Raw genomic sequence first — 22,994 nt, 5'->3', positions numbered from 1 at the left:
TTGTGCTTTGCCACCACATCCTCTCCACATGCTGTAAGGGCCATGGCATATAGATAAATTTAAGCAGTAAACAAATTGAATTTAGCTTAAGATAGTCAATTCGCCTACTGCTTAAATTTTTCTATATGCCCTCAGGCTGCGTTCGAAAACTTTACTCGGGTGCACACCGAGCCAGCCGTTCTATCTTTGTTACTTTCGAAAAATTGAACAAGGACAGAATGACGCTGGTGTGCTACCCGAGTGAAGTTTTCAAACGCAACTCTGTGTGTATGTAACATACAACAGCAGCGCGCTTATTCGAGAATAATTTATCCGCTCTCCCCTCCGCGCGCGCGGTCACCCATTCTAGTAGTAATCCTCATAAACGTCGCTTGACATGGGTGATTGAACGGGATGATCAGGGATGATGATCCACTGATCCTAATTAAATTTTTTCTACTAAATTTTTGTACTGCTTATACATTTTTATAGTATTTAAAAATCTTAAATTGAATATAAAAATTCTCAAAATATTTATTTCTTTTTTTACATAAAAATTTTATTTATTATTCATAATTTCGAAAAAATCAAAAGAAGAAAGATACATAATTCAATATTAATTTTAATTTTTATCTACTTTATATTGTCATTTTATTTTATTTTTTTTTTATTTAAAGAGCCTTTTTAATATTTATCAATAAGATTATTTGATATTGTTCTATTTTATTTTTCTTTAAAAGTTTATGAAAAAAAAAATAGTTTTGCACAACAAATTAATGTTTAAAGGCTATACATTTATGTTGCGCACGTTAAAAATTATTCAGATATAACAGGGATTCGATTCTTGAATTCATACGCAAGAGAAACGTATGTATACGCAAATTCCATTCTTACGAAAAATCTACAAGTTGATTGGCTAAAAGGATCAAATTGACGACGTCACCAATTGACTGATTTAAAATAAAAATTTCTAATTGGCTGGTTCAGTGGAAAAATCCCAGGCACCGGCACCGCGGGCTGTGATTGGCTGTGGTCAATCGCAACGTGGTCAAACGGGACGCTTCCACTTAAAAAGTCATACGGGAGCCAATCAACTTGCGACCTTGCGAGATTTGCGTTCCGACATCCACTGAAATCGTAGACACTCTAGTGAATTCTCTCACTTTACGAGCGCCTTCCGGTTCTGTGGTGCGTGTGCCGAACGGTCTACGGTCACGCCGTTAAAGCGCGTTTACGCGACGCGGCCGCGCTGGCCTCCGGAGGCGAGGCGACGTAACATCGGAGAGGAGGTACACGTTCGCGAGGACGTGAATTTCTCAAAGGAAGAGCAGGTGAAGGTGGTCGACGTGGTCGACGCCGACGCGGTTCGCCACGCATGTTACGCAACGTGTGACGCGACCGATGCACCGTCGGTCGTCTTGAGCGTCTTTTTTAACCGTCGCGTGGCAGAGAGATCTTGCGGGGACGCCCGTCCGACCGACCGCGATGACGATGCATCGCCCCCGCGTGATGCGACGGAGGTTATGACGGCCGTGACGACGTGATCTCGTGGAGAGACGATCGTTCCGCGCGGGAACACAAATGATTGTCGGTCGAGAACGTACGACGCCCCCCATACATGTTCGTTCGACGACGGTGCCCGACCGACGTTAACGGAACGTCGCGATTCGACGCTGCTTCGACGCGCGTTCCCTCCTCGCGAGCGTGGTGCGCGGAGAGCGGATCGACGAGAGTGGTGCGGCTGCGGCGAGAAGTTTGCGACGAGTCGTCGCGCGATTCGTCCCAACCGTTCTGGTACTATTCCAGGTTCTACTCCCCGTTCCGGCGTGCTATCAACCGAACGGAATCGACGGAGAGAGGCTCTCGAGGCCCCTCGACGGGCCACCCGTTGGACGCGCGTGTCCTCGCGCGACGTCGCGCTCGTCGTGTCGCATCGCATCCGTGTTGCGTCACTCGCGCCCACGGCGCCATTTTCCATCGGCCAAGAACGAGCGACGTGACGGTAGCTGGTGGCGGCGGCGGCGGCGGCAAGACGTGACTTGAGCGCGTGCACCGGAGTGCCGTTCGTACATACTTGGTCCCTCCTCGCTCCCCCGACCTCCGGGTCGTCCGGCGGCCACGCGTCAAGAGTTCGCCCGTCAAGAGTGCGCATCGTTTACGATCTAAACGGAGGCGGATTGTGTGTACATATAAATGGCGGCGGACGAGCGATGGTACTTCTCCAGAGAGCAGCTAGCAAACACGCCGAGCAGGCGGGCCGGCATCGACGCGGACAAGGAGCTGAGCTACCGTCAACAGGCGGCGAACTTCATCCAGGACATGGGACAACGTCTCGTGGTGTATCCTTTTTTATTACGCGCCGACGTTCGGTCACGGTCTCCACGCTTCTAGATTGTGTCCCCTTCCGCCCCCTCACCCCCTCATCTCCCATGCATTTCCCCGATTTCGCGGTTTTATCCGTCTCGACTATGTCGGGCGCTCGTAATCCAGTGGCAGGTGCCGAGGATACTGTTCACGGGGGTCCATGCCAATGAGAGACGCGCGACAGCGGTCGCGATTGACTCCGCGTCCCTCCATCCGCGACACGGACGGATGAAATGGAAGATTCAACCATATTGGAGTCCCGTGCGTCACATGTACGTTTCTTGCCAATTCCCAACAGCGAGAGGACCGTGCCGCCAAGTGCACATAGGAAGGCTCGGCTGATAAGGGATACGGTACCTGGAGCGACATGTAAGTGTTGCTCGGAACGCACACATGTGTGTGTGTGTGTGTATATATATATGCGCGCGCGTGTGTGTATATGCGTTTGTGTTACTTGGACGGGGACCATCGAGTTAACGGGACGTGATTGACACGGGAGAGAATGAGGAAAGACTTAAAAGAGATTAAATATCACCCTGAACCACACCTCCATTTTACAGATCGAACGTAATGCCTCTTGGCATTCTTGATTGAGTTCGCGAGTTTCACCCTGTTTGCATTTCGCCTGTCGCACGTGAGGTGCACGCAAACGTGAAAACTCGGGGCGATTCTAAACATGTTTGTTCTAGGCACTACCACCGTCTACCGTATTTAAGTTTTAATGCAGCGCTATCTTTGTAGACTGTTGCGCGGCAGTCGTATGTGGACACTTTAGAAATGTGTGGAAAGTTTGCCTTACGCTTCTAGTTTTTAGTGTTACTTGGAACTTTTGCAACTTCCCAGAAAATTCTACGTCTAGTCCTTTACATATTATATAAAGATTCTGCTTTTTTGTTATATTTTGGCTAGAAAATTTGTAACAGTTTATCAATGTTTTTGTTAATTCTCTCAATTTTTCTTCTTGACAACGAATAAGAGTGCATTTCATTAAATTTCAGTATGCGAATAATGTATGCATTTCATTTTAAATTTCAGTACTTGTACCATTAAACTAAACTGTTATTAGGAAGCTGTAAGAAGAACTGATTGAGTTGTCTGAGTTCATTAAATCAACTTTCCCACATGGCTGTAAACTGAAAATCTAAATAAATTATTTTATATATAAAAAACTATTGTACCTTCTCTCTATTTTCTAATCTTACCATTTAATCTAATTCTATGAAGTTTTATAGTGATATTAATAGAGCCTAAATTATTTTATTTTTTTTCCTTTAAAAGAAATTAAAAAAAAATTTTTTTTAAATATTTGTTATTCAATCAATCAACTTGTGATTCAGCAAGACATTTTTTTCTTTATTAATTATGTCTACACTACAGAGATAGTACTGCGAATGGAGGATATGCGTACTTTTCTTGCGATTTTATAGACTCGGATGATCCCTTGTCGGTATATCACGTAACGCAGAACGTATATAAAGCAGAATATTTCAATCATTACTTTCAAAATATTTTGTCTGCTCAACAATCATGCATATGTAAATTACATATATAATTTTACACAAAGAAAAAATACGTTACTAGATAGTATTCTGCTCTGTGTACTCGAAATTGAATACTCGAATTGAAAGTATTCTGTCAAGTACTTTTTAATTATATTTAGAAATGAATTCACACACACATGTATGCTGATAGAAATGGAATCGTTTATGGTACATGTGATGTTAAGGATTCCAATATAGTGAATCCTTTGCTTCCCGTACATTGTCCATCTATACTGTACGGAATTTGCAATATCTTTTTTTTTAAATTACTGTAAAATAGATGGGGCTTATAGGTATCTCTTTTTAATCTATTACATAAAGTTTGTATTAAAGTCATAGATAAAGATCATATTAATCTTTAAGAATGTTTTTTTTTTGTTGCAGAAGATATTGACATAAATATTAGATATATCTTTACTGTGAGTATCCATAGGATCCATATAATTGAAGGATACGTGTAAAAAATGTATTCCTTATTCTTAATCCTGAATATCCTGAATTTCCATCCTGCATATGAGTAATATAATTTTACTGTGTAAAGAAAGGCCCTGCTCTCCGTGATTTATACGAGAAGAAAAAGTTTTCGGTTAATTTGCTTGAATTTGTGATATATTGTAGTTTTTGTGTCCCTGATGAAAGGACTCAAATTTCATCAACTTTTTATGATTAGTTTCTGAATTAAGGTAAATGTACCAATGCTGGGACACTTAAGACACCTTTCGTCTAGACACCTTTATTATTTTAGTTTTTAAAGTATAACGCGAATTAAAATCAAAGATAAAAATATAATACAAGAAAAATGTTTTTATCTTTGATTCTTTGATTTCAATTCGGGACATTTACCTTACGTACAAACGGTTCTTGTGTAGGAGATTTTCAAATGCCTATAATTCAGAAACTAATCATAGAAAGTTGATGAAATTTGAGACTTTATTAGGGACACAAAAACTACAATATATCACAAGTTCAAGTAAATTGATCAAAAATGTTTTTTTTTCCCCATATAAATTGTATGAGGTCCTTTCTGTGAATATCTTGGAAAATTATTTTCCTTAATGAACAAAAATCAGGTCACAATTGTGCATCAACACTGCCATAGTGTACATGCACAGATTCTACGTGTTCCATTCGCTGACGCAGTTTCACAGGAACGCTATTGCAGTAGCGGCGCTCTTTCTAGCTGCAAAAGTGGAAGAACAACCAAGGAAATTAGAACATGTTATCAAAATGGCATATATGTGTCTCCACAGAGACCAACCACCACCTGACAGTCGGTCTGAGGTAGGTTGTTCGTCCTGTGGAGACACATATGTCACTTTGATCATGTCTAAAGTTTACATCCGTTTATGTAAAAAAAAAAAGAAATTATGTTTTTTCATCTATTCAACATAAATATCTAATATTATTAATTGCAGCAATTTCTCGAGCAAGCGCAAGATTTGGTATTCAACGAGAATGTCCTCCTACAAACATTAGGATTCGATGTTGCCATTGATCATCCACACACTCACGTTGTTAGATGTTGTCAACTAGTAAAAGGTACAGGTTAGGTCGTAGTATACCATTACTGTATATCAATCTCTATGTGGGATTGCTAGACTCCGATAGAAACTAATTGAAATGGATTTTTTATGTTTTAGCGAGCAAAGATTTAGCTCAAACCTCATACTTTATGGCATCTAACAGGTAATTGTTTACTGCTCTTGTAGTGCTACTTTTGCTCGATCAGTAACAGTATCTTTTAGACATTTTATTTTTTGCAAAAACAGAAATGTGCCAATACGTAAATGGTAGTCGGTTCAGAGAAATTCTACAGATATTTCCAAAATATAGGATAAAAGCGAAACTATACACAGACTATCACATGCAAAGATATATAAGAGTTTTATCTTTTTTAGAATAATACAAGTAGTTACGAAAATAGTTTTTTACTTTTTACCACTTGTTAGTTATCCATATCTGTACGGTTTTGACATGCAAATCTTTAAAATCGTTAAATAACGATGGTTCTCGATTATGACAGGCTCGATGAGTTCTATGCAGGTTTTTGTACGATTTCTTTTCTTTTGCAGCCTACATTTAACTACAATGTGTCTACAATATAAGCCGACAGTTGTAGCCTGTTTTTGCATACACCTCGCATGTAAATGGTCTAACTGGGAGGTGAGAAAACTTATATCCCCTGAACAAGCGCGCAAGTTGCTGCAGACTGCTGATGTGCGATAACAATCATAATATAAACACTTGTAAAATTATTCATGCATGCGTCGCGTTCGTCTTCGGGTCGATTTATATCTATTTCAATTCTCTGAAACTGCATTAACATGTATATACATGGTACGCTTTTATTAATTGTTTATTCTTTTCTGTGCACAGATACCGCAGAGTACCGAAGGAAAAGAATGGTTCTGGTACGTAGACAGAAGCGTAACTGCGGAGCTACTTCAAGAACTTACAAATGAATTTCTTCATATATTCGATAAATGTCCATCGAGATTAAAAAGGAAAATTATGAGCATTTCCGCTAATCAGAGTCCAAATATTCATCCTCCAAGCCTCCCGAACTCGCCATTCGTAAGTAACTCGCACGTACGAATATGATTCTGGGTCTATTTTCTGTTGCAGTAGTGGCTGCACTAGTTCAAGAACTGTACACACACTAAAGCGTGACAGTTGTATGTACGTTTCTCATGCTTCAATGTACATATACACACACACACACACACACACACACACACACACACACACACACACACACACACACACACACTTCTCGAACTAGTGGAGCCAGGGCAGCAATAGAAAGCAGACTCTCTGTTTTCACATTTTTTTTTGTCTATTCCGTGGACGAGCTCTAACTCGCATCTTCTTCTCTTTAGGATACCGAGCCGCGTAGAATACAATCTCCAGCATTGGATGGTGCGGCTGCCCTTGTTGCTCAGTTGAATCGCGTTCATCATGCAGTGGAAAGTGCCGCTGCCGCCCATTCGAGCCGCTCTCATCACGCGGTGGACGGTGTCGCCGCTGCCCATTCGAGCCGCTCTCATCACGCAGCGGAAGGCACTGCTGGTGCTCCCGCTGCCGCCGCTGCCCATTCGAGCCGCACTCATCACGCGGCCGATGGTACCTCTTCTACCTCCTCTACCGCTGTTACTGCCCACTCGAGTCGGTCTCATCATACGACAGACGGCGCCGTTGCTCATTCGAGTCGGTCTCATCATGGACAGCAGGAGAAACAGGATGAGAAGAAAACCATCGCAGGACCATCGACGAGAGCAACTGCGATAGATTACCGAGAATATCGCGAGAAGAAGGAACGAGAGCGTCTGGAACGAGAGAAGGCAGTCGCCGCTATCGGATGCCATGTCGCTGATCCTAACAAGCCTCATCATTCGCATCACCATAAACAAGTATCTAACGCAAGTATGTCGAACAAGCACCAGATGCCATCTGTGCAAAAGGGTACTGGCCTTCATCATAATCATCATCATCGGCCGGACATGAAAGTCGGTCAACCAGTGCCGCAGAGACACTCCGGTAGCAGTCAACCTAATCGCGATCCTAATAGACAACGATTGCCGAGAGAACACAGTGCCGGTATGGCCGGCACAAGTGCTGGTATAGCACATTCCTCGCACCACGCCAATTTAGATAGTTCCTCGTCCGAATCTATAGGTCATAGGTCGGACAGTGGTGCTGTGCAAGATACCGCATCCTCGGTGCACGGTAGTTTGCATGAAAAGATGAGTAATAATCACAGCGGACATAGACTGAACGCGCTCGATAGCAAGCATCAGGGGCACGATAAGAGGTTGTACCGAGGAGAGGACCCGAGGCTTAAATCTGCGAAATACGCAGACGTTAACAGAATGGAGGCTCAATTGAGACGAAAAGCGGAGGCGCTGGAGCAGAGAAGTGAGGAGGTGCGGAAGCTGATCGAGAAGCCGTTGCCGCCGCCGAAGCAGGCGGACATACCGTATCTGATGAACGCGCAGCAGAAGCAGCAGGCGCATCATGCCAAGTACAATCAGCAACAGCAGGACAAGGGCAGTTCATTCACTGGTGATATGAAGCACCCAGCAACTACCAGTCAGAACGCGCTGCCGCAGGGCACGTCTCCAAGCGCGTTGTTGTCGCAGAAGACCGCACCCGTTAAGACACAGATGTACTGTCAGCATACCGCGCAGGGTGTATCCCAGATCCTGAAAGACATTGCCATAAAAAATGGCAATTCCCAGTCTTGCCTGAGCACATTGAACAACGATGATACGAAGTCGGAGAAGCGATCGCGATCGACCACGCACGAGGAATTTGCCGAGAGGAATTCCGTCGATGTCCAACAGGGCAATCTGCATACACCACCTGGCAAGCACAGATCGCTGTTCAGCCCGGAGACGCCGATCGTGCTCAGAGAATCGCACGCTCAAAACGCAAGGCCTAAATCGAAACAGAAAACTCCACCCTCCGCAGCCACGAAGATGAAGGAACGCGTATCGCCGTTCGCGAGTTCTCCAACACTGCAAGATTCGTTAACAATGAAACGACCGTCCAACGAAGGATCCGTGCATAAGAGGACGCGTGCATCGAGTATCGGTGAGAGCGAGCAGCCGGTGAAGATCAAGACGGAAATCAAGACGGAAGATACAACCAGTTTGGAGGCGATGAAGATGCTCGGCCGCGTGCCGGATCTGATCCAACCGATACGCGACAATCTGTCGTTGTCGAACAGCAGGAACAGCACATCATCCGTTATTAATGACTTGAAGCCACCGGAGCTTATCAAACCGTTCGAATCGGATCAGTTTCGTTTCAACGCGATGTCGCAGCACAAAGCCTTATCGATGAACGTGAACGCACTGACTAACGGTATGGACCTTAACGTGGTGAAACAAGAACTCCCGGAACATCGTGTGAGAAGAGAACCTCTAGAGCATTACGTAAAGAAGGAACCGTCGGGACACAGAGCCCCGGAACCAATGCATTCCCAATCGCAGACGAAACTTGAATACACGTCGCCGATGAAATCCGCGCAGAGTATAAGCGCGTTGCTCCAGGAGACACTGCCGCCGATGCCATCGCTGTTGCAGGGACTGCAACAACCTAGCCAATTACCTCTTCAGCAGGTGCACCAAGACCACTTGCAGCACCAGCAACAGCATCATCAGCTACAGTCCATTCAGCATTCGTTGATGGACCACCAATTACCAGTGACGACTCAGTGTTTGTCGATAGCGAGCGATAATTTCACACCGATAGCTTCGACCGTCGATATCAGTGTTCTCTCCGACAATGTGTCGATGATGCTGCCAAGCAACAGCAACATGATAGAATTGACAGCGCCAACAGTCTCCACGGTAACGACTGTTCCTCCGATCGAGGAAAAGCGGTCGGAGCATCATAAGAGCGAAAAGAAGAAAAAGAAGGAGAAGCACAAGCACAAAGATAAGGAGAAGAGCAAAGATAAGCATAAACATAAACACAAGGATAAAGTTAAGGAGAAACATCGTGAGAAAAAAGACAAGGAAAAAAGCGAGGAGACGCCAACGGCGGCGCCCATCAAAATTACGATCCCCAAGGACAAACTAAACCTGAGCACGGAAGCGTCATCGACCGTGGTCGGCGGAGGTCCGTTGGACAAAAATATATCACCTCAGAGCACGGGCCTGAAGATCAAGATACCCAAGGAAAGGCTCAAGGGCACCGATAGCGTGCCCAGTTCATCGCCCGCGCAGCCACCAATGATCCAGGGTCCGCTAAAGATCAAGATCCGCACCGATCTTGGTATCTCGAGGAGTTCCGCGGCGGCGCCGCTGCCATCGTCGACGTCATCATCGTCGAACGGCTCGAGCGGATCTTTGCACATGCAGCTCTCCTCTGAATTATCCGCGAACGAAATGACAAGTCGGAAGCGCGAGCGAGCCGAGCTGATCGGCGACAGCTCGGGCAGCAGTTGTGTCCCGCTCACAAAGAAGCAAGCGCTGATGTTACCTACGACGGGTGGCTACGGCCAGGGCCACCGACCTGGAGAACGGCAGAACGGCAGGCACTATAACTCCGGCAGCAATAATAAGGTACGTGGTAGAGGCGTCCGTCAGCATCAAGGCGGTCGCGGTCCACCACCACATCACGCAGTTGCCGGTCAGCGCGGTGGTAACGCTGGTGGTCACTACCAGCGAGATATATACGGTAACGGTCGCGGTAACCGCGGTCATCAACAGTATCATTCCCACCATCCCCCGACTGTTCGCGGCGATGTCGGCGGGTACGCGAGAGGGACTGGCCATACCGAGCAGGGCACAGATTCTTATTTTTATACTAATTATCCAGCATCCATGTTTAGTACATCCGCCGGATATGATCCCGTCTATCAGCGATATTATCAACAATTTCAGCAATACCCAATGTACCCGGCGGGAGGTAATCTGATAATGACGCCGGACGGCACCATCAACACGTCGGTACCACCGCCGTCGTTACTTTCAAATCTAATCACGGTCTTTCAGAATCAAAATATAATTCAGTCCCAGTCGGCTGTGTCCACCCGGCAGGAAGATACGCAATTGTTGCCCCCACCGCCTCTTCAACCGCCCCCATCACTTCCTCCCCTGCCGAGTGGGCCGCCACCGCCACCGCCTCCACCACCTCCTCCGTCAATGTCGGAGTGATAAGACGCCTCACTTTATACATATACATATATATGTATATATTGTATATATATGCATACATGTATGCATATATTATGTGTGTGTGTGTATATATATATATATATATATATATATATATATATACATGTATATTTCACATATAAAATATTGGATTGTTCGAAAAGTTTGTAGTGAAATTTGAGAAAAAAAAGAATTAGTATTTTATTTAATATTTTCATCTCAATAGTCTCTAGAGTAACCCAACATGGATTATTCTTGATTAACGTTTTTATTTGATGTTATGATTTTATGTCATCAATAGCCGATGATGTGCCAGAACGTTCTACATCTTTCAGAGAAAAATTATCGGTTAAAAATGGGATAATTACTTATACACAGTACTTTCAACGACATTCAACCATTCAATCCATAAACAGCAAATATCTTTTTTTTAAGTCTATGCAGCATTTTTACTTTTGCGATAGTAAAAGAATGTTAAATGCCGAAAATGCACTTTTTATCTTACATCTTCTGAGAGTTGTTGAACATAACTCAACAAATTTTAATCTTTTTGCTTTGAATGATACTTAGGTTTTTACCTTTCAGATCATACATAAATACCATCACTTAAAAAAAAAAAAATAAATAAAATTGTTAATACCGATACCTGCCAAAAATTATGAACTTTCCGAACAATTATACATATTTAAAAAGTTCACTTGCACTATAGAATTTGCAACTAAACCCAGTTATTTGCTAAACAGATATATGTAGATTATATATAATTATATAATTTTATATAATTATATATATATATGTATTTTTTAAATTTCAATCTTTAAGATTGATTTCTTTATATGTATATATTTTGTATTAATTATTCGCTAGAGACTATTCCTCTTAAAATCAAGTTTCCCATTACGATTTCAACAATGTGAAATTCTGCTTCGTTTTGGATATTTATATTTTTCTTTCTATTTCTTCTCTAAGATCAATGAATACGTAATTTATAATAGTTTACATCGTCTGAATAATATTTTCTTTCTCTCTTTTCTTTTTTCTCTCTGTTTTCTTATTTTTTTCTCTCCAGTAATATTTTTGATAAAAGTAAAGTGCTCTGGAAGCGATTAATTTTTATGAATTTGTTCGAAAATTTTGTATATACAATGTATATAATTTCTATTTCTTTCAAAGGTAACGGCTAAAAAATCATACATAAATAATTCACCAAAATTATTAGAGAATTTATGATAAAAATGAGACAGTATATATAAATATAATCCTCCAACAATATAAAATTCTCTATGTAAATATATAGTACTTTTCTGTCGTGTAAACTCAGATTGTGGACATGATAAATTATCTTTGTTACTTTTTAAATTGGTATATATTTATAGAAAAATATATATACACTTTTTTAAATGTGTATGTATATATATATATACATCTTTCTCTTATACTTGGGTTAGGTGTTGAAATCTAAAACCCCCATAATCGTTCTCCGAGCTAATTAAATGCGCAGAAACGCTGTTAATTTTTCTTCTTTCCCTTCGATTCTGCGAAATAATTTGGTAGAAGTAGTAGCATGACGTCGTGCCGTTTATTCTTTATCACCTGACTGCTTCGATCGTATCTTTTTTCCGTACCTGTATAATAGTTGTAGAAAATCTTAGTCGAAAATGGTATCTCGTATCAATGTTTTTTGATTCGTAGTGAAACGGATATTGATCCGATAATGCAATCCGAGTGCCTAAGACATTCGGATGAAAACGTGTGCAAATGCATAATACCAATATTGCAGAAATTGTGCAATTTTCGGTTAGTCGCATACAGCCGATCTCGTAAATCTTAATTGAAGTTAAATTCAAGTGTTTGTGGGATCGAGCTATACCACAATGATAGCAGCTATTGGTACTATAGCAATGCAATGTGTCGACGATATTGTTGGGAAATATCGTTGTTTATTTCCTTTTAATTTCCCTTTTCTCTCAAAAATTAGTTTCCCACTTGTAGCCAGCATGATCTACCTACTGTAAGTTTGCTATAGAACTATACCTGTTCTTGCTTGTTACTACTTTCCTTTTTATACCCAGTGCCTGAAAAATAAGAAAAAAAATTTAAATTATATAAATTAAAAAAATTATTAAATTATATAAACTTAAAAAAAAAAAATAGTATGTTATAATAGATGATCAATGAAATTTAGAGAAAAAATCTGTGCTTAATTAGCATGCACAGATAATATTTTTTGTCGATGATATTAGATCCTCTGAGATAAATTATACAGCATTTTCTTACCGTGCAAACTGAAATATATTTTGGAAATGCTATAATTACTTGACCTATCTTTAAAATGTATATATAATTTTTCATAATCTTCAAAAAATTTCCTGCAAAGTTCTTGATGGTCATTTTAAAAATCATATCTTCGTTGTGACTCTAATCAGCACCCCCGGTTATCTCTGTGATTCGTACTCTTTTTGTTGCTCTGAAAGGAACCGAGAAATAGGAATATTAGTCAAAAAATAGGAAATTTTTTGAAAATTGTTACTTTCTTAGAAGTTTTCACATGCAAGATATTCTTGCAGGCATCTTTTTTTCTCTGCACATAGTATATCGCTTAATAGTTAAGTACAATAATTGATTGTTGAATATATAAGAGCCTTAGGGGAAACACCGTAAGTTCGAAGAGGGAAAACTACGTTGTAAAAGTTCGAGAGGAGGGACACTGCCACGTGTGATAGACGAAATATATTAGACGAAGATATAGCGAAGAAAGCGATTTTCTATCGGCGTCAGTTATTCCCGAAAGACTATTACTCGCGTGGGTAGAAGCCTCCGCTATTAGCGAATAGCGAGGAATACGTGTAATGCTTTTGCTAGCCAGGGAGGCAAGCGATTTGTGAATCGTTTTTGATTGCATAAACATAGATTTCAACTTATCCGAAATTACTAATAATTTCGATTTAATTAAATTTTGTGTATATTACACAATCGAGCACGACAATTGTGAACTTTTTATAGAACAAATATTAACTCAGGAACGTCGTATCGGATTAAATTAGAATGCGAACGGTATATTACGGTCGGAATATATATTTTCTAAGAGTGTTATGCTATGTATACGTATGTGCACATGTATACAACGTCGTTTAAGAAATGTATAGTATATAACGTGCAGAGAAGTGGTATTATATATCGGAATCGTGAATGTGTCATTGTTAATTGTTATATTGTCACGATTACCATCGATGTTTTAATATACGCGACTGATTTGCGAAATGCAGAGGATCTATGATTAAGAGCATAGTTTATAATCTCATTTAACGATTTAAGATGCTCTGTCTATAGTTGTATATAGTTTTTTCGTTCCGTGTGAACTCGAAACACGCTTTGATAATAGTACAATATATTATCGCTACTGCTTTGAACTTTATTAATATTGATATATATGTATTATATGTGTATATATATGTATGTATGTATGTATGTGTGTACGTAGGTATATACATATATATGTACATATAAAGACTTAATAATCCCGCGAGCTCATAAGAATTCACACATTCACATTTTTAATTTAATCTAAACCCTTATCCTAATTTTTGTATAGTGTCTAAATTAGCAAAGAAATATAATTTAAAATAAAAACATTACAAAAGACACAAACGCGCGCGTAAAACGGAAAAATAGTGAATAGTTTCATATTTTTGTATCTTCGAAGAAAAAGAGCTAAAATTGATGATCAGTCATTAGTGAAGGGTTTAATTCTTATTGTTAGTTCGATCGAAAAGACTAGTTAGAAAAGAAGTCCTTTTGTATTCTCTTATGGATATGTTCTCAACATTTTCGGCCATTCCTACTTAATTCAGCTAATATCTTAAATTAACTTATATATACGTACATAATTCTGTTTCTGTCTGTATCTTAACGCTTATTCTAAATTTCGTCACTTACACTCTACGTACTTTTGTGTTTTCTTCTATACATATCTCTCTCTTTCCTCTCTTCTGCTCCTCCTCTCTATACAAACTTGTTTCGTTATCACTCATGCTCGTCATCCTTTTCCTCGTGTGTGAGCTATAATACATATATATACAAGAATATGTATGTTAAATATTTTTCTTTCACGTCTACATCACATTTGGCTTTCGGTAACTATATCGGAGCTTACACGGGATGAGATTACTTCTAGGCATATGTACTTTTGAACGCGGTTTTTCTCACCGTGTATATGTAGCCAGATATGTGTCAAATTTATCGAAGACCATTAGCATGTATATATTCGATATATTGTGAAAAATTCCGTTTCCGGAATGTGATATTTTATAATCGCTGTGCTGAGGATTTTTTAGGAAGAAATCTCTCATAAATGCTGCATGGGATGCTATTCTCAGGAAACTCGCGCGTGTCTTTTCTCTTACTTATCGTATAAAACTGAAGATTAATGTACTAAGCGACTTGACCTCCGCCGATTGTAACCCGATTTATTGACCAATACGACAATATACGTGAAACGAAATCATGCACGGTAACAAAAATGCAAGTGAAAGAAATGAAACTGCAAGTAGTCAAATTGTGCGATTACGACAGTAATTGAAAACCAGTAATAGAAAGACAAAATAATTGCTAAGGTAAATCTAGTTTTTATATTCTGTGATCGTAAGAAATTTAAGAGAAAACAGAAGAGTATGTTATATATATATATATTTATATAGCACTTTATTCGATATCATATATCTTTCTCGTTGACATAATGCATTTTTTAATTAGTTTAGAGCTGATTTTTTTCTTGATAAAAATTCTATCGAATTAATGACATTAAAATTTTGTTTGAAAGTAATTGAGATGACGAATTTTCTTAAAAATTATAGCACCTTGAAATTTGACAAAGGATCTGTGATTGATAAGTGACACAATAGAGAGAAAGGGAGAGATGAAAAGGGAGTGAGCGAGCGTGCGAGAGAGCGAGAGAAAGCGAGAGAGATGATACACATATATATGTATATGTTAAAGATGTATATAAGTCCAGCGTTTTTCGCAAAGATATTTTTGATAATTTTAGAAATTCACAATTTTTCTTAGTAGTCCTCGAGATATTTTTCTTTATCTCGATCCGGAGTAGCGGGACTGTCTATTGTATTTCGTCGTAGTAAAATGATTTAGATTTCGGATTAATGGAATCGTCGACAAATCGGTGTATATCGGCAATGCTTTCAAGCTGTTGTTAGCCAACGAATGCTACATCGATCTAAAACGAATAATCGTTACGAAGACATCACACGCTGCAAGCTCACGTGCGCGTGAGCAGCGAATAGTATACGAATGAATTGAGAAACATAAATCTTAGGGTACAATTAACTCGCCAAAAAAAAAATAAAGAAGAAGAATATATATATGTGTAACGTGAACACTGCGTAAATTCTGTACACGATGTATATTCACCACTCGTCGCGTACGCTACCTGTCTTGAGAAAAAAGAAAGAGAGAGAGAGAAAGAGAGTAACGCAGAAATTATCAATTAATACACAGTCATTGAAACGTTTCAAACGTTTTAATCAATAGCAAATATTCATCCTCGATTGTTCATGGAAATTCGAGCGAGAGATAGACGATTACAGGCGAGGAACTACACGCAATCATATAACAGGAATCGTACGCGTCGCATGGTCGATAAAAAAGAAAAAAAAATTAAACAACGCAAATAAACGTACTGTGCAAACGAAACGTACCTTAGTGATTATTTTGTCTTCTTAATACCACACATGTTATATGTACATATGCAGTATCGCACACCGTACCGCCGCATCTCTCTTTTTTTTTTTTTTTTTTTAAATACATATATGTATGTACTAACATCACAGCTCAGTATATTGTACGAGTACCATATTGCGATGATTGCTACATAAGTCACACACGAAACGAAGCTCACAAAAAACCAACAAAACAAGATTAATTGACGTTGCCCGTGTCATTTGTTCCCGTTGCTTGGTGAAGGGTACACCACGACCACTATTGCTACTATTGTTAGGAGCAAAATATTATCGTTATCGCTGAATTATCGGACTATCGCTGTTGTTGTAATGGTGTTGTTAATGTATGCGTGTGTGCGTGCGTGCATGATGATTGACGAATGTGAGTACGAGCATGCGCTCGCACGCTTTACGCTTTTCTTTGCATCCGTATATACATCTGCATGCGTAGAATTTGCAAATAGACGCTTCTGCTAGTTTGCGTAGCTTAACTCGATCCCACTTTGTTGCGCATAATCGAAGAGAAACCGGAAATAAGGGGCAAGTTCACCGCAAAGATGCTAATACGATACTCCATTCTCCTTTCGCTCGCACTGCGAATTATAATTATTTGTTATATATCATTACGTGTATCACGCTTTTCGCCTGGAAGATCTCATACATTGAAATTAATTTGAGATAATTAACTTTTCACTATCTATCCGTTCCCATCAATCTGAGATTGAATTCTTACGGAAACGGATATTAAAAGATTCACAGGAATGAAGAAAGAATTCACGCTACATTTAGCTACGAAAATGTGAAAATTGAGTCATTTATTTTGACAATTCTGCTGGAAACACGCACGAAAAAGAACGCCACGTCAGATTCGGTTTAGATTCACGTCTCGTTACCGTTCATAAGATTTAAAGTCTTGATTCTAAACAACGCATCCTCAAAATAATAGACTCAATTATGGTCAAAAGATATATTAGACGTGTACACGGCGCACATTTATTTGCGTGACGTGTTAACTATTATTACTAGCGGATGTTTCGTTTCATGTTTGCATTACTTCACGGAGCAAGACGTCACATTTCTATTTGTCGTTTTCAGGAAAGACACGCGTCCAGCCATCACAAAAGCTCCAGCAAGCAGCTGCCGCAGTCTCAACAGTCCCATGCGACGTAGTATGGCTATTTGGAAAATGATTGGTGGAAGTACTCTTAAAGGATCCTTTTCTCGATCGGTCCATTCTGGAAGAGGAAAGGTCAAATGGAGAGATACCGCTGTATATATGTTGTTGTATGTCTTAAGATATCGTCCGAGATACATAACAATTCGAATATGTTCTGAGATATATTCTGAGAAATATCTGTGAAATATATCAGGACATATTTGATTTACCTGTATGCCGTTTACCTCGTATATTGATTGCCTTGATAAGGATCATCTCTTTACTCGCTTGGTTTTCTTCCTCATTCTCGTCTTGTCGTTCTCTCTCTCCCTCTCTCTAATTTTCTTTTTTTAGGGATGAGTAAAAGTTTCCCACGTTGCATAATATGGTGTTTCGCATTAGCTTTTGACGAAGGCCGTTGTTTCAGTGAAATACTATAGAGTAGGAAATGCAAATGAGAGAGAGAAAAACATGATCTTACTCAGGTGAATTGGATGTGACTCATTCCTGGTTGCTTGCGAATTTTTCATTCGCGTTTCTTCTATTCATTCAGCACACATGCAATTGAGTGATAATCCTTAAATAGAGATGATCCTTGTTGACTCGTGAGACGAATGCGGACGACGTTCCGCCGTCTGTGTCCTAAGTGAAAATTAACGACGAAATGCATAATGTACTGGCGCATTTAATGCGATTATAACGACTTAATAACGACGCTGATACGATCTAACGCTCCGCTATTTTCTACGCGAGTTCCCTCCCAACTTGTTTGTCACAACTGAATCTCACGTCTCGAAGTTATTTTTATTTCATTTTATTTTAGCTTATCTACGTCCCCCTTTATATTCCAAGTGATTGATAATTGATAGCCTCTTACAGTTGATAATTTCCTATGAGGGAGACAACTAAATTGATTGTATCTGTTAGATTGAAGAGAATATAGAAGAAGTGTTCCTTTAATAATTAACTCGCGCGAGTAACGAGGCGTTAAATCGGAGAAAAGTTAAGCGGTTAACGTGCTGCTTTGCGAACAACGCGAGAATGAGATCTTCGTTGTTTCAGAGGAAAGAAGAGAGAGAGAGAGAGAAAAAGTAAAAAGAGAAGAGTAACTCTGCGAGGAAGCTTTGCAAAGATAGAATTCTGACAAAAAAGAAAGAATTCTCTCTTTACACTATTTCGCAGCCTTAGATATTTCACAATTATCCCGGCGTTCTTCGCTCGGAAGAACGTGAATATTCATTCATGTCGAATATATTCTTGGCCTGTAAATTGACCATCGACAGGTTGGTTCGTTGCAGAGGAAAATTTTGCAAATTTGGGATTTTAATTTAAGTAGCTGCATCCAATGAAATTTTTAAGTAGATTATTATTAACTGCCCGACTGTGCGATTTGATTTTCGGGTCGCTCTTTCGGGATATTAGTTAGACGAAAAAAAAAATTGCGTTCTTGTAACATATTGGATTTGCCGTAGCGTAAAAGATACTCTAGATTTTTTAAGTAGGGCTATTCTGAGCGTGCAAGCTACTCTAGATTTTTTAAGTAAAGTAGGGCTATTATGTTACTATAACTAAGGATCGTCTACGACAGGCCTGGTCAACTTCGAGCTGCGGGAGTCACGACACTTCTCCTTTTCCACCCACGGGAAGTAGGGGGAAAGAGGTTCCTCCGGTTCCTCCTACTCTCTCCATAGATAGAAAGGGAGAAACGTCGTGGCTCCGAAGTTCAAAGTTGACCAGGCCTGGTCCACGGACTTCGAATACGTTATGCATTTAACAATGCCTTATTTCCGGCTGTGTTTTAATTGATATTTGTCCCCTTTGGATTCTTTTCACGCGCATCACGATAGCGATGCCGGCCCATAGAGAATACGCCCATTCACATTTTTCTCACGATGACTCGACGATTCTGAAATCTTCCGGTTCCGATGATTCACCCCCATCGAAAGTCAGTGTCACCGTTGCTCTTATCTTGTTACCGATTGTTCCGCGAGATAAATCCACGACCGAATGTCTCTACAACGAAACGATCGATTCAAATTTAAGAAGGAAGCAAATTGACTCATAATACGCGACACACATTCACACGCATACAGACACACGTACAGTAAAATACCTGCTCGACGATACCCGAATGGTATTTATATTATCGTCTTATTACTGTGTAAATAGTTTCCCTACCTGCATAATAAAGTAAGTAAACATAATATGCTCTATCGCGTAATTTAGTATAAAGGACTATGAGGTAATATTGATATTGTATCAACAGACTGTACATAAAATTATTTTGTAATGCCAAAAGAAACCAAATGAGAGTAAGCTACTTCGAAGCACGGTGTTGCGCATAGTTGAATGCGTACGAGAGAAGAGCACGCGTATAACGCACGTATACACAGGCAGAAAACATACAGACACAACAAAATACACATACACACGCGTGCGCGCATCGGATACCCAACCCTAGTTGTAAGAAGTATGATCGCGCCCAATCACCCACGCGAAATTAACACCTGTACAACGTTTCGTTCGACGATACGCGCCAATTATAGTTGTACTTTGTTCGGCGGTACATGACGCCGCGTAGGATCAAAGTGTGTTCGCTCGGTCGACGATCGTCTAATCATATACTTTATTTCTTCTTTTTTATATATATATATATATAAATAACGATCAACTTAAGTTAAGCCTAAGTTAAGTGTCAATTATGCTTATGGAGTTAAGAATTAGGAGTTGTCTGAGAATAAGAGAAGGTCGAAAAAGAGATTTAGAGATCACTGGCTATACGCGTAGCTAGGATTCAATTAACGAAATTTGTACTGCGAGAGACGTAGAGGGACGTTGGATTGATTAGCGGTCTTGTTATTAGAATGTTCGATCTATCGTGAAAAGTGAGATTCCCTTTACGTGAATCGCAATAGCACGTCTTGTTCCTCCGTTTCTTTTTTTTTCGTAACGTGCATGTATTGCACAACGTATACGCGGAGTGCGCATAACAAATCTAACGACGATCGTACAATGTAGGGCCGAAATTACGCGTTGCAATGTTTTTCGTTCGATTGAGCTGCGATCGAGTTATCCGACGCGATAAAATTGCGATGCCGAATGTCTCTCATGGTAGTAATATTTTTAATTTTTATTGTAGGAGAAAAAGAAAGAAAAAGAAAAAGAGAGAGTGGAGCGAGTCAATTTTATCGCGCCGATGTGCATTTTGGCGTAATTGTCGAGCCTCGTAGCCGAGAAAGAAAGAGAATGGAAGGAGAAAAGAAAGTAAGAGAAAATATTGAAAAAAGAGATAAAATAGATTTCGTTCAGCAGTCTTCTTTCGTTAAAAGCACTTTTTCAAAAGCTCGTCTCTCGGCTGCGCGGCGTAGGCGTTTATTGCTAATTCGTTTCGCCATGTAATTAGCGCAATTATATTACGAGGGACAATCAGAGCCGTTGAGCGGAGCAACGTCGTAGCTAAAAACTAATATCCTTCTTTTTTTACGTATTTACAATCTCGCGGTATTGCGTGCAAGAGGCAACGCGTAATCAAGTGATTATCCTGATGGAAACTTTTAGATTTTATTCGTTACGGAAATCGCAAACAAGTCGCAACTGCGTGTCTTGCGTCAAGCATTCCCGCTTCTTCTTTCTTTGTTTCAAAGTTAACGGAAAGGAAAATGCTTTTTGAACGTATTTTCAAAATGTTAATTAATGTGTAATCTAATGATTAGTGTAGGTCTGGTCAACTTCGAGCTTCCCTACCTTTCCCTTTCTTCGTGGATGGAAAGGAAGAAGTGTGTCGTGTCTCTGGAGCTTCAAGTTGACCAGGCCTGGATCAGTGCTCAGCAAACACCAAATAACATGCAACTTATAATTTCCTACTTAACAATGTAAATGCAATGTATTACTTGGTATTTTCTGAGTGCTGTCCGAGATTTATAATTCCGAGCATTGGATTTGAGGTGTGTCGGCGTTCGCGCCTACTGCCCTTTTTCTTAATGAAGATGGAAATCTATCGGCATTTACGTTGCTCCTCTCAACGGCTCTCGTCCGGAATCTTAAAGTAACGTCCGAACGATCGTCGTCACGGTGGAAGGGAGGGAGGGAAGTAGCCTTCGTCGTTGTCGCGATTATCACGGGTGTGCGATGCGCCGATGAGATGAGGCCCGTGTGCTGATCGTGCTCCTAGGAGGAACGGGCGACTAGTGAAAGTCGATGGGAATTGTGCCCACAATGCTGTACATAGTTACTTTAGCTGTAAGGTCTTAGAGAAATAACAGCCGACATTTGCGCGACGAGAGACAAAGAGAGCGAGGTAGGGAGGAAGGAAGGAAGGAAGGAGGAATGTAAATTATACCGCTCTCGCGTGATCTTGTCCCCCGGTCGCGGCCCGGAGAAGCTTCTCCCTCGCGCTCGGCACGGTGCTGTCTCTCGTGGTCGCCGTTTTCTACACTCCGGAGGACCGTGGACTCTCGGATCACGTTCCACACCGCTCGCAAACCGTTATTTCGCGAAGCTCGACGAAAAACATGAGAAACGTTAAGGCTGCCCCTGCGTGGGCGTTGAAGCCTCCTACGAGTGGTTTCGTGGGGTTGTCTCGGCGTTTCCCCGTGGGGTGATACCTCCGGTATTTTCCCTGCGACGTCGAGTGGGATGCGGGGCGCATAGAGAATATAATTATTCCGGGCGGAAGACTAATCGTCTTAGTGGGGCGGGAGGAGGGTTCGCGCAATTCCTGGAGTGATTAAATGGTGCGCCGCGAGACTCATCTGCCAGCCGACGAGCTCGCCGTTCCGGTTCGCATCTCTTTTATTCCCCCCCCTTTTTTTATTTATTCTTGAAGCGTTACGTCTTTACGCGCGAAAACGCGCGCCGTGCCGTGCCTCGCGAAGTCGTTCCCTTGAAGTTGCCCGCGCGAATCGGGCGCGGGCTGAAGCTGACGGCGCGACCGGGGACCCGGCTGAACCGAGCCGAGTTTTGCCTAGCTTAAAGGCGGCGTTCAAAACAAAAGTTATCCTTAATAAAGGAGAGAAACGAACGATCATTAAAACCAACTGCCAAAGACTTTCTTTACCCTGTCCCTCCGTAGGCGTTTAATTTCACGCCACTCGTGTTTATTTCTATATCATCAATGGAGATTAACTTTAATTTCGGTTTAACTTATTTTTTATCTTATACAGTTCTTTAGAACTAGAAAAAATAACAAGTAAGTTAAACAAGTAAATTAAAAGTAATCTCTCATTGACAGAAATGGACATCAGTCGTTTTATTGTCAGATTTCAAATTTTAATTCAGATTTCGGAGATGCGCGCGCGCGCTTGATAACCGCGAGGGAGGGGGAAGAGGGTTCGCGCGCAACTTCATTTCGCGTTTCCGCGCTGCGTGAAGTTGCTCGCGATTGAATGTAGCAACGCAATCGTTACACGCCGTTTAATTAAGCTAGCGTGCTGTTTGTTTCTGTGTAGTTGTAAGATGTAGATTTAGTAAGGAGAGATTTAATAAAGACCACCCTTGGTCGCAAACCGAGGCGTTTTTCTTCACCCTATATCCCTCCTTTCCCCGCCCCGTGCCCGCG

At 40.8% G+C, this 22,994-nt stretch overlaps 1 protein-coding gene and 1 long non-coding RNA gene across 4 annotated transcripts; one reads left to right on the top strand and one right to left on the bottom strand.

Moving 5' to 3' along the window:
• The first annotated feature begins 1,176 nt into the window (after positions 1–1,176).
• On the top strand, positions 1,177–22,941 carry LOC139815337 (uncharacterized). Of its 3 annotated transcripts, XM_071782194.1 has the most exons (8): positions 1,178–2,318; positions 4,955–5,165; positions 5,300–5,429; positions 5,525–5,570; positions 5,957–6,047; positions 6,261–6,458; positions 6,764–9,955; positions 17,377–22,941. In XM_071782194.1, exons 1-8 carry the CDS (start codon positions 2,173–2,175, stop codon positions 17,449–17,451), a joined length of 4,089 nt encoding a protein of 1,362 aa, XP_071638295.1. In that variant the 5' UTR covers positions 1,178–2,172; the 3' UTR covers positions 17,452–22,941. The 3 variants fall into 3 exon arrangements, with proteins under 3 accessions (XP_071638294.1, XP_071638293.1, XP_071638295.1); XM_071782193.1 differs by lacking the exon at positions 17,377–22,941 and having other exon boundaries at positions 1,177–2,318; positions 5,300–5,423; positions 6,764–16,255; XM_071782192.1 differs by lacking the exon at positions 17,377–22,941 and having other exon boundaries at positions 1,177–2,318; positions 6,764–16,255.
• Positions 12,876–16,639, bottom strand: LOC139815341 (uncharacterized). Its single transcript, XR_011732714.1, has 3 exons — positions 16,261–16,639; positions 14,497–14,608; positions 12,876–13,016 (listed from the first exon to the last, which is right to left on the bottom strand). It is a non-coding gene; the product is annotated as an uncharacterized lncRNA (long non-coding RNA).
• Positions 22,942–22,994: the final 53 nt, after the last annotated feature.

This window comes from Temnothorax longispinosus, chromosome 6, assembly GCF_030848805.1.
Source record: "Temnothorax longispinosus isolate EJ_2023e chromosome 6, Tlon_JGU_v1, whole genome shotgun sequence".
NCBI lineage: Eukaryota > Metazoa > Arthropoda > Insecta > Hymenoptera > Formicidae > Temnothorax > Temnothorax longispinosus.
The sequence above is the reverse complement of the archived record's forward strand: the minus strand, read 5'-3'. Positions and strand labels throughout refer to the sequence as shown.